At 42.2% G+C, this 13,015-nt stretch overlaps 1 protein-coding gene across 2 annotated transcripts in view; it reads right to left on the reverse strand.

Annotated features, from left to right (window-relative positions):
* NDST1 (N-deacetylase and N-sulfotransferase 1) overlaps window positions 1-13,015 on the reverse strand; it is a 111,615-nt gene that overhangs the window by 40,173 nt on the left and 58,427 nt on the right. The window contains exons 1-3 of one of the 2 annotated variants that reach the window (XM_060765451.2): window positions 6,210-6,331; window positions 5,218-6,065; window positions 418-900 (exon numbers count right to left, since the gene is read on the reverse strand). In XM_060765451.2, the coding sequence (XP_060621434.1) occupies window positions 418-900; window positions 5,218-5,724 (990 nt within the window). In that variant the 5' untranslated portion in view covers window positions 5,725-6,065; window positions 6,210-6,331. Of the gene's footprint in view, window positions 1-417; window positions 901-5,217; window positions 6,066-6,209; window positions 6,332-13,015 lie in introns of those variants that run through there. The other variant, XM_060765450.2, reaches the window with a different exon arrangement.

The raw sequence follows: 13,015 nt of genomic DNA on the forward strand, positions 1-13,015 counted from the left end.
TACACAAAACCCTTGATTAAACAATTTTGTAAACGGAATTATTTATAGTCAGTTTTATTCAAGCCTCTGCAACTAAGCATTCGGTTGTCAACACCAAACTATTAAATAGAGCAGAAACTAGTATTTGAGTCTAGATTTAAAATGAATGAAGATGGGATCTTATCATTCATTATAAATCCAGCATTTTAAGTGTCACTTTTCCAGTATTCCATACTCAAGCATGACACAAGAGAAAGAACTCAAAGGATTGCATTTTACAATGGAGAACCACCAGTAAATGGGAGTCAAATGCCCAAAACATTTGAGCAACCAAAAGTTCCTCACATGTATTTCTGTCCAAAGAAAGGATCCATAGATCATGAGGCCCCAGATATACAATGGATTCAAAGTGTAATACCTGACTATAAGTCTGATTACCTTTACATCGTCCACCTTCATTCGCGTACCCTCCTTGCCCACAAAGATATCATCAATGTCTACTAAGATGTAACGGTCCAGTGGGAGGGAAAGCCTCTTGCCAGTGAGGAAAGAGACCGCGTCCACAAAAACCAGTTTGTGAAGCCAAAAGTTGAGGTTGTTGCCAAAAAGGACTCTCTGGATGCCATCATGAAGGCCCAGGTCCTGTACCACAGTGGTATGGAGTGCAGCATCGATGCTCATGTGTGGGATGGACTCAGCAGACTTAGTTTTAGCCAGGAGAACTGGTTCATAGGTGGAATGGTTTGATTGAAAGACTGTCCAGTCCTCCCCTGGAAGGAGCCCCTTCTCCACCTCGCTGGGCCGCGTGATGTACAGGAGTGGTGATTTGGGATTGATGCTGCAGTCCTTAAGCGCAAGGTTGGAGTGGAGGAAGAGGGGGAAGCCCTTCAGTTGAGCACTCAGCAGGCTGTTCTCATTGGCCTGTTGGGAGATCACACAAAATGGTTAGGCAGGGATTTATCAGGCACCCATTAAAGCAAGGAGAAGTGAAAAGAAGGGCAAAGTCAAAGAGATTAAGCAACTAGAACAACGTGGCGCTCCGGTTTTCAAGGGACACATCAGCAATGAAACATTAAAGGAGAACAAAGTTTGTCTACAAAGACCAATAGTCTTTGTAGACAAAGTTTCTGGAACAATAGGCCATGAAACAAGGACCAAAGCAGAGCCTTTGGGGTTTAATTTACTTTGAATATACATGGCTTTAATTGTGGCAGGCATTTAAGCTGCTTTAACTTGGTGTCATGTTTAATATGTTTTATCCCATTTAAGCTATTTGATTGTTTCAGTCCTGAATTGTTTGCTGTTTTATATGTACACCACTCTTAAACCATATGATAAATAGAATCATAGAGTTGGAAGAGACCTCATGGGCCATTCAGTCCAACCCCCTGCCAAGAAGCAGGAAAATAGTGAGATATAAATAAAACCAGAGTATCTATATGTATACATTGTGCTATGTTTTAATTTTCCCCTCACATGTTTGCATATCCTATATATAGATATTGATAAATATATAGAGGTAGCTTTATATCTGTATATCTCTGTGTGTGTGTGTGTATATGTATGTATGTGTGTGTGTATGTATATATTTACATATGAATTTTCCTCTCACATGTTCACAAATCTTTGCAAATCCTATATAGATATAATGATCTACATATAGAGCAGTGGTTCTTAACCTGTGGGCCGTGGACCACCAGTGGGCCATGAGAACAAAAATCCGGTCCCCAAACCTTCTTCCTCTTTGTTTATTTTATTTATTTTATTTATGCTCCTTTTGCACTGCCTGCCACTCGTTCCCTGTCGCTGACCATAGCATATGTTCTGTATCAGAAACTAGAGCTGTTGTGGTCTATCCAATACAATTTTCTGAGCACCCCCAAACTGAATCTAAAGTTGACCAAAAACCGATTCATAACCCTTTTGGTACTAATGTTGGAGAGTGGTCCCTGGTCAAAAATGCTATATATGAATATAGATATATAGCGCTTGCAAATATTACAAGGGGGAAATGCACATGCAAATATGTCTACATGTCTACATGAACATAGATATATAGGGCTTGCAAATATTGCAGGGGAAATGCACATATAGAGAGAGAGGATTTGCAAACATTTCAGGGAAAATGTGTATGTGAAATTAGTATATGTAATTATAGATCTATATCTAGCTCTGCTTTGTTTATATAGGCATTGAATATTTGCCTGTTACTATGTTGGAAGCCAGCCCTTGGGGAGATAGGGTGAGACACAAATGAAATTTTCATTATTATTATTATTATTATTATTAAGTTATTGTTGAAATCATATTGTTTTTGTTGACCCTAGTTTTCCACTTACAGGGCTATTTTACGGTTTTTCTTTGAAATACGGTAAATATTAAAAAACAGTTAATCTACTGATGCCTCAATTAATGTAATTTTATTGGTATCTATTTTTATTTTGAAATTTACCAGTAGCTGCTACATTTCCCACCCTCGGCTTTATACTCAAGTCAATAAGTTTTCCCAGTTTTTTGTAGTAAAATTAGGTGCGTGGGCTTATATTCGGGTTATACTTGAGTATTTATGGTAATCATCTAAAACATTCTAGAAAGTACACATATTAAAAATATTTTTACAAATTACATATTAAAATACACAGAACAAAGATTAAACATATGACACAAGTTTAAAATTTGTGATTAAAACTGGCTGAGTATGATGGTTTTCCAGATGGTTTTGCACTACAACTCCCCTAATCCCTTATCATTAGCTTTCTAAACTGTAACTGAAGGGAGCTGTAGAGGGGGAAATCCAAAAGGTGAGAGGTGCCCACTGTCAGACTACAGGAAAAAGCCAACTCAAAACTTTATAGGTAACTATCCCCCATCTTAAGTAAAACACCCAGGTTTGAAAGCATCACTAAGCATATGAAAGCATATTTGCTGTTCTTCCTCTGCCTGGAAAACTTCACGTTTTTAAGGGTTCTTTGGACTTGAATGCTATATCAGTCTAGTAGATTTTTGCTTTGGCCGTGGCTAATCTTGTTACAATAGATATTTTTCAATTTGTACAGCTGGTCTTTAAGACATTGATGCTGTAGTTGTTGCAAAATAAAAGATGCTGACTACTAATGAGAAGTGGGAGACATTTCCCACTGGCCCAGTAGCTGAGTCAATGAGGGATGTTGAGGGTTGCAGCCAAAAATTTGGGTATGGGGGTGGGGGGCACAAATTACTCATTCCCAATCTAAATCATCATATGAGATATTAAGGCAGTTGCTTAATGGTTTTCTCTTTTTGGCTTCCTCCTCTTTCCCTCATGTTTCTCGCTCACTCCTAAGTCTAACTCCACTTCCAAAAAAGCTAAATTAGAAAGAAGTGGTAGGTGGTATATCCAGCTGCAAAAACACCCTGTGTCTCATGGGCTCATGGTGGGTGTGAAAATATGTTTGCTTAAATCAAATTGAAATCCTAAAGGACTTAATGCAGGGAATGGAAGAGAGCGTCTTATATAGTTATCATATACAGATAGTCAGTCAAGCGAAATTTTTTGCAGTTCTCTGGCACTTTCTGAAACGACTGCACCAAATTGTTCAGATTAGCAGCCTCGGTGGCATGTTTGTTCTGTAGGGAGCTCTCCTTAACACAAACTCTGGAGCCTGGATCCTAATGGTGACACTTACACATCTAGGCTTCCTCCATTTATGCCACAGAAAAGAAGGATCATAAACAGAGACTTCTTAATTATTGCAACAGGCATATTGTGTGGTCTACAGACTTTCCAACAGGGGAGATCTATGAACCCTGAAACCCACAAACAACTTTAAGTAATGAACAATGTGCCGAACTACTTCATGTGATCAGCAACAACATATTGCATCCACACCTACACCTATACAGCATATACATACTACTGATACCTTGCCTTTGAATCTCTCAAATATCTAATTGCATAAATAGGCTGAAACCTAAGGAAGCAAGGCAGAAGTTTTATATTGACACTTTAAAATTTTATCTCATCCATTAACCAAAATAAACCCTCATAGGCACAAGCCAAAGAAGCAAATCTGAATGTTGTCTTTCAAAACTGCAGGATGGCTTCAGGTTTTGGAATAATGCCACATTTAGCATACCTTCTTTCTGCCCTGGGTTCTTAAGCTTTCAAGCATATCATTTCAAAACAAGAAATGCAGCACAGCTTTGGAAAGCACCACATCAATTACCTCTGTTTGAGCTATATAGGAGAGAAAAATATTTTTCCATGCATCCTCCTGCCTGCCATCTTTAAATTGAAACCCAGAGGAATCAACTAAGGGAAGCAACAGTCTGAAGCAAGATAGCCCTGTGAAGTCATGATGGTTCAAGAAAGTTGTTATGAAGCCTCCCAAATTCCTCATACAAGCTGTTCTCTTTATCCATTAACCAGCCCCCAAAAGGACCACTATTGTTATCTTGGTACTGTCATCGACTCAGTGATGGCAGCACAGCCTTGACTCAAAAGACACAGATGTGTAAATCCGCTCCTGGCACCAGTTAAAAGGCAGAGCACTTTTACTTATCAGGCTTGGCTGGCAAGGTATCAAGCCACTCAACAGCAAGCAGTGGCTAGAAGGAGTTGTCCAAGAAAGGCTGGCACTTTGCATGCTGCAAATCTTCCTGCGCTCCCAGTCCTTCAAGCACGAGAGCCTTCATAAAGCATCTATCTCCATGCACAATGAATCTGGTCACTTCTACCCTTCTTATATGCCTTCCACCCATTTTCTTAAAGACAGGCTAGATTTTCTAAAATGTCAAAATAAGGAATGAAATTACAAAACTAGTGGGATATTACATTTGACTACAGGTGGGTAAAGCCTTCTGAATATTCCTCTACCCACTGGAAAAAAAGCATAGCACAAAAGAGAGGGGATAACAAGTGGGGAAGTGTTCCACATTCTATGCTTAACACATAAGAGAACCTCCATTCATTTCAAAAACTATATAGATTATTAGAGTTGAATGGAGTGGTAAGAGCCATCTAACCCAACCCCCTGTTTCTAACAAAGACTGGAAGGATGCAGATCCTCTTCTATCAAGTCATTCTGCTATACAAGTGGCCCAGATCACACTTGCATCCATGAAGAGCAGAGTACAGTTTGGAAACTCATTGTTCTGAATGACAATTTTCTCAAAATACTTTTTCCTAGTTCTTGTTGCACAAACCTTGCCCACATAAATTGGGCTAATTCAGCTGTCCCCCAAGCACAAAACCATTACCTTAAAAAAGCCAATGATTCCTACGCCATACTCAACACAGTACTTGTCCAAGAGCTCCCGGTTCCAGGCATCCAGGTTCACATACTTCAGGATGTTCTCGTAGATGATCAGTGCAAAACGTCCTCGGTCCTTGTCGGTCAGTGTGGGCATGTCCCCTTTCCCTGGAGCAATCTCCGTCAGGTATTTGAAATGACTGGATTCCAAGATAGCCACGATCTCCTGACCCAGCTGAGAGTACAAGCTTTCCACAAACACAAGGACCAAAGGGTCTGTGCGGGAGGAATCCACCACTTTGATGGGCTTTAACGGGAGGAGGCGCGAAGGGGCAACCTTCGGCTCATCACAGTCTGGGCTTGGGATGTCCCCTGAGGGCTCTAGCCCTCGCTTCCACCCATATAAATAGTAGGCTGAGACAAAAACACTGAGCAAGCAGAAAGCAAACAGCACAAAGAGCACCACCTGAGGAGACACCTGCCGGAAACTCCTCCGGAGCCTGACCAGAGTCATCCTTGCTTTGGGAGAGTGTTCAGGTTGTGTCCCCCTCCCCACCCACCACCCTGCCCCCCCTTCCTCCCTCCAGATCCTGACTCAAGAAAGGAAGGCTAATTTCACCAAGAGGGATCATGGGCGTGGGATCGCCCCTCTGACAGTCCATTATCCATCCTGAGCTTTTTTCATGTCACCATGGCAAATCCATTCAGAGTTCCTTTCCAAGGTAAAAATGTAAACAGCTTCCCATCATCACTGTTTCATCGAGATGGAGATTTGGCAGCCTTGAGCTTCTGGAACATTTATCATCAGGAAGGGACGCATGGCGATTTCCCCGGCCTGAAATCCGCAGGTCTGTTCTGCAAAGAAAGACAAACAACAAGGTATAAGAAAGCCACTCCAGGGAGACTGGCCTCCTAACGATGACCTTGATTTCCACAGAGTCACCTCATTTACATCCCCCTCCCCAGAATTTGTGAACAATTGCTCGAATAAGAAAGTACCATGAAGCAGTAGGACAGTTTTCTTTGTACATGTTCAGGAGTTTCTCCAGTCTTTTTTCCTGCTTCACATGAGCCAAGGCAGTGGGACTTGTTTTCGCCTTGGGGAACAGCAGGATCTAGACTCTGTCAAGCTGATTATTGGGAGAGAAATGCAAAAGTGAGTGGGTGGGCAGGGCACTCAGCTAAATGGCTCTTTCAATCCTTCCAGCTTTAGAACAGAAATGATTACCAGTGCTTTGCCGGTTCACATAAGTGGCACAAGAGTTGAGGAAAGGACTAAGGAAATTCAAAGTAGCTGTTTGTTTGTGTGTGTGTGCACGCGCGCGCATATACTTACATGCATGGACTTAATATATGCAAATATAGCTCACTAGATCCTCCTGAGGCCCTTAGTCTGCAGAAGACAGATAGTGCACTACAGACCAGCTTTCCTCTCTGCAATTCAGCTTGAATTACACAAAACTGGAGGTGTAGGTTTGCAGGCCCCAACCCTGTCAGCTCCATCTTTGGTGTACCAGTCAAAGGACCAGCTGCCATGTAATCCAAAAGTCTGCACAGCCAATGGGCAGAGGGAGGGGCAGCAGTTTGTTTTCCAAGTCTAGTGGTGTCCTCCCCCCCCCCCCCTATGCCCAACTCAGAGGAAGCCGCCACGCTCTCTGCACCTGCTTCAGCTTAGCGTCAATCACTTGCCAACACACCATGAGAAGCCTTTAAATACTTTATAGTTTGACAGTGCCGAGGACTATAAGAATACTGCTTTTTCTTTGTACACTTAGAAACGGCCAGAGGGGCCTGTTGCTGAGCTCTAACCTACAAAATAAAAACCATTTTGCTTATGCTCATTGGAAAAAGCCACTCCAAGAAACTACAACTCAAGAAAGGAAAGCATCCCAATTCAAACAGCTACCAATGATCCCAGTCACCTTTCACCTGTAACATGTGAGCCCCCTTCAATGCTGGGCAACCTCAGCAAGAGGCACGGAAGTGAAACAAACAGTCTCATAGAGTTGTTTCCTCCATTTATTTGAAATAAAAGATGAGTATTGCAACTAGCTTCAATGAAAGCAAATTGCAGGTCGAAACAAGAAGAGATTGCTGCAGTTTATCAGTCATGCAAAAAGATCCTGAAATAGCCAATATATTTAATATTACAGGCACATCAAGGGGATTTTAGGGTTTTTTAATCTTGTGTGCATCCTGATATGTTCATGGGATGAGCATCAATGTTCAGATGCAAGCAAGAGACAAGCATTTAACAAAGCATGGGATCAACATACAGTGATCCCTCACTTATTGCGGGTGTTACGTTCCTGGACCACCCGCAATAAGTGAAATTCCATGATGTAGGGACACCCCTCACCTTCCCTTCTCACCCTCCTTACCTTCTTCTTCCTCCTCCTCATTGCCGCCTGGGGCCTCTTGCCACCACTTGGGCCCTGTGATGCCTCCTCAGTTGTGGGCCCCAAGCGATAGCAAGAGGCTTCATGCAGCGATGAGGAGGAGAAAGAGGTATGTAAGGAGGGTGAGGGAATGGCTCTTCTTCCACCCTCGCCCTCCTTACCTTCCTCATCCTCCTCCTCTTTGCTGCCTGGGGCCTCTTGCTGCGGCGCCGCATGGGGCCCAAGCAGCAGCAAGAGGCCCCAGGCGGCGAAGAGGAGTAGGATGAGAAAGGTATGGAGGGCCAAATTCTTTTTAAAAAAAACAAAAAACAGCAAGTTCGCAATAAGTGGACCACAAAGGAGCAAGGGACCACTGTAAACTGCTCACCAACAGACTCAAGATGATTTCACATTTTTCTTAGCACATTATTCCCTTTTCCAGAGACATAACTGTGCATTCCAGCTCCTGGAGTAACTTTCAGGGTGATTTTGCATGCCAGTACCCTAAAGCTTACCAATAGTTTTGGTGGTTCATAGGTTGAGAGGCATAATGCTTATACAAAGTTCTGTAGGCATATTTTTTTAAAAACTAACGCTGATCTTCAAAGATACAGTGAATTGTCAATTGTTACTACATGCAGCCAAATGAAGAATGATGCTAAACAGGCCTCTGATGGGACTTAATTAGAGAAGGGAGCGAGCGCTGGTCAGTATCCTTGGATGGAGACAATTCCAGTTTCAACGCATTTTCCCTGGCCTGTACACTTGGGGAACTGCTACCAGTCACAGTTAACAATACTTGATAAGTCTCATTCAGTACAGAGGCAGCTGCCTACATTTCTAATTATTAGGACTGCTGTAGATGTGGAAGGAGAACTTATCTTTTCCTTCCATGCCACAGTCCTAAGGATAATCCCTCCTCTGAAGCTGGCATTTGCCTGTTAGGGATTTCTTCCCATTACTAACAGCAACATCAGAGAAAACATTTTCCTCAGAACCACAGCAGGGGAAGGACTGATGAATTCCCCCTTCATGCCTGATCATTATCACCACCATCCCTTCACATACACATCCTTCCTGGTTCTATTTTCATTTTTTAAAGCCTGCACATTCATTAAATTCAAAGATGTATTTAATTGTCTGATTTCATTTGACCCCTAAATTCTGGTTCAATAGCTCCACAATTTCCCTCCTACTCATCTTTTCAAAATAATCTTGAAGAAGCACCTGGAAATTAAAAACATCTGCAGCTGGAGCCTCAATGTTCAGATGCAAGCCGGAGACAAGCATTTGGCAGAGCATCCCAAGCACTATCCTGGCATGTTTAGACTTGCATCCAACTATTCAAACATTAGAATGGCATTTTTCGTTTGCTCGGCTGTATAATTTCTTTAGTGGGGCGGGGGGAGAGGAAAGAATAGTCACTATTATGCAAACTTGCCTTCACAAATCAGTCCACAAAGGGCATATTATTTCAAATTCCTGAGATATTGTATAGAGTCCTGCCACACCTCCTCCGATACATATGCATTGTGCTTCTACATCAATATCACATGCACCGCTTTCAGAACACTCCTATACACTGTGCCAGAAATGTTGGTGTTGTTATAAGCTGCCCAGTCTAATTTAACGTATGGCAACCTTATGAAAGATAGACATACACAAAGTGACAGTGCTATTAACAGTGCTGCTGAGATCTTGCAAAATCATTTGCCAAGCATTACTGTCTTTTCCAATGAGTCATTTTGTTTCAAGATATGTTCAAAGTATGATAGCCTCAGTTCAGTCTGGCCATAAGGCTTTTTATTTTGTCTTGTTTGGACAGCAGAGTAACGAAGATGGTGCCAGGAGCTGACTCACAAGCTCACCTGTCTGAATGTATCTCCCTCTATGAACCACCTTGGAGGTTAACATTTTTCTGGGGAGGCCCTGCTCTTGGTTCCACTTTCTTCGCAGGCGCAACTGGTGGGGACGAGAGACAGGACCTTCGCAGTGGTAGCCCCTCGGCTGTGGAACTCCCTTCACAGTGAAATCAGATCAGTCCCCTCCCTCCTGACCTTTAGAAAGAAAGTAATAAAGTGGCTGTGTGACCAAGCCTTCAAACAGTAATTTCAGTGCAATGTGAATATGGAATAAGTGCAATTACAACTGGAATGGCTCCTGGACTATGATTTTGGATTGTGTAATTTTAATAATTGGTTTCAATGTTTAGATGCTTTTTAACTTTATGGCTTTTAATGTGTATGTTTATATTATTGGTATGTCTGTTTCAAAGCCAAGGCTGGGGCTAAAATTGCTGGAAGAAACATTAACTTTAGATATGCAGATGATACCACTTTGATGGCTGAAAGCGAGGAGAAACTGAGGAGCCTTCTAATCAAGGTGAAAGAAGAAAGTGCAAAAGCTGGGTTGCAATTAAATATTAAAAAACTCAAGATGATGGCAACCAAACTGATTGATAACTGGCAAATAGAGGGAGAAAACGTTGAGGCAGTGACAGACTTTGTATTTCTAGGTGCAAAGATGGCTGCAGATGCAGACTGCAGCCAGAAAATCAGAAGCTGTTTCCTTCTTGGGAAGAGACCATTGATCCATCTCAATAAAATAGAGAAGAGTAGAGACATCACATTGGCAACGAAGATCCGCGTAGTTAAAGCAATGGTATTCCCCATAGTTACCTATGGCTGCAAGAGCTGGACCGTAAGGAAGGCTGAGCAAAGGAAGATAGACGCTTTTGAACTGTGGTGTTGAAAAAAAATTCTGAGAGTGCCTTGGACCACCAGAAGATCCAACCAGTCCATACTTCAGGAAATAAAGCCCGACTTCTCATTGGAGGGAAGGATATCAGAGGCAAAGATGAAGTACTTTGGCCACATCATGAGAAGAAAGGAAAGCTTAGAGAAGACAATGATGCTGGGGGAAATGGAAGGAAAAAGAAAGAGGGGCCGACCAAAGGCAAGATGGATGGATGTTATCTTTGAAGTGACTGGCTTGACCTGAAAGGAGCTGGGGGTGGCAATGGCTGACAGGGAGCTCTGGCATGGGCTGGTTCATGAGGTCACAAGGAGTTGGAAGCGACTGAATGAATAAACAACATCTGTTTTAGGGGGCATTGAATTGTTGCCTACTTGTAAGTCGCTCTGAGTCCCCTTCAGGGTGAGAAGGTCAGGGCATAAATATAGTAAGTAAGTAAATAAATAAATGGCATAAACGTTCTAAGTAAAAAAATAAAGCACTATGACAAGCACACATGTACCCCAATGACCACTACTTTACAGGCAGCAGGTCCAACCGGGGTTGACTTCCTTGCCTCTATGGAGAGACAGAAAGGATACCAGCAATAGTGGCTTGGTACGAAGCTCATACATAATTCATGTATACCTCCAGAAAATGTTGCTAATGTGCAATGAAAACAGAAGGTGGTACTCATGCCCAAGTTGGCAAAGAGTACAGAAGAAACTCTGGCTGAAGATCATGAGGGTAAAGTCAGAATTTCTTCCCCACCACAGAAAGAGCAGAGAGATCTGTAAACACCCGCACATGCCTAGCAAGAACAGCAAAGGCCATCTGTTTATCTGGAAAGCAACTGGCCTGGAATACAGTAAACTCTGGGGGAGTGAGTCACACATTGACCCTTGATATTCAACTCAAGGTCTTCCATCCTGGCTCCATTTTTATTATGATGATTATGACTGTATTTCCTTCAGTTACATTAAAGCACACACAGAAGCACCCGTTATTGCTCAATATGCCTTATTTGAATGTGTAGTGACTGCATAATCTATGAACAGGGTCCTCCTGTTATAGTTCAGTTCCATACATGTTGCAAAACACCGTTCTCTCATTACTTCTCACCCCTACTCCAAAATGTTCTTCTGTGCCTTTGTTTTGGAGCCTGGCTCTGCTGTGTTCAGAGGGCTGCCCGGTGACAGCTGGAAGGACAGACATCTAGGTCAGCAGCAGAGCCCTCTGGACTGAAGCAGAGCAGCGGCCAATGGCCCGCTGCTTTCGACTTTGCCACCTTAGCAGGTGGAACAAAGATATTAATAGTCTCCAGCATGAATCACCAGCAATTTCAGCAAAGGCCATAACAGAGAACCTCCCATCTGCAACAAGCCCTGGGGTGCCTTAATAAATCACAGATCTGAGGCTTTTGGCAGTGTGGGGGCTATATCCTCTGCCTGCCTTTCAGCACTTTAACACATTTACAAATGATGTAGGGGACAGTTTGCTTCTTCTTCCCTCTGAGCAGCAGAGGAATCGAGTTTACAGTCCCTAAAGGGGCTGAAACACGAGATGCTGCAAGCTCAAAGCAGGAGGATGCCAACTCGACTTTTTTAAAAAGCAGGGGCAGTAGGATTAAAGTAAACCAACTGGCAAGTATCCTAGATTATATTTGTCTTAATTCAGTCATTCTCATCCCTACCTGAAGCAAGGTGATAATGCAGGACAGGACATATCACAAATCTAATTCAAAGAGTGGTGTAGGATAACATGTGTTTATTGTCAGGGTCACAGTAAAACTTCATGCTTAAAATTCATTCTCTATCTTTCCATTCCATTTTTTCTTTGCCCAGGTTGTTGGTGGGAAAATGCAACTAAGCCTGAGTTAATGAAATGCATGTGTTCAAGGATATTACTTCTTTAATAGAAAATGTGATATTTGAGGGGAAAATAACATGAAAAGAATAAGGACAGGATCCTGCATCACAAAACTTTGTATTCAAAGCTAGTAATATTAACTTGTGAAATGAACAGGTAGATCATATAACCTTTGTGTTATTAAACAAAACATTTAAACTTTTAGAGGACACATTAAAGCTTCTCCCAAAATGCACCCAGGGATGAGTTTTTCTTATACCATCCTCCTTTTTTTGGCTTATGGAACCCCATGAATTTCACAGACTTTTCTCAGGCAAGGAATACTAGGCGGTGACTTTGTCAGTTCCCTCCTCTGAAATAAAGCCAACCACACCACCAAATACCTTGCTTAGCTTAGTGTCTTAGTCTTAGTCTCCCCCCAAATAACTTGCTTAGCTTCAAGATCAATGGCTACTGGTGTCTTTAGAGTATTCAGGCCTCCCAAAATCAAGGTTCCCAGCCCAGAAACTCCATCCAACAAGAGAGCTAGCACAATTGATTTGAGACTGATTTGTCCTACAGATTTTCATATTGCCTCTTGACAGCAGCTTACTCAGATCTTCCTTTTCTTCCTCTTCCAAGATTGAAAGGAACAACACTAGCAGCCAGATTTTGTGTGATGGTAATAGATGGGAGATAAATAATGGATTTTCTCTTCATATAGAATGGTCCAAATGGCTCAGAAATGTCTGAGGTCTTAAATTAGGGAGTGAGAAACTCATGATCTTCCAGATTCTGTTGAGCTGCAACTCTCATGACAGCTGGCCACTATAGCTAATGTGAAGA

This window comes from Anolis sagrei, chromosome 2, assembly GCF_037176765.1.
Source record: "Anolis sagrei isolate rAnoSag1 chromosome 2, rAnoSag1.mat, whole genome shotgun sequence".
Classification (NCBI taxonomy): domain Eukaryota; kingdom Metazoa; phylum Chordata; class Lepidosauria; order Squamata; family Dactyloidae; genus Anolis; species Anolis sagrei.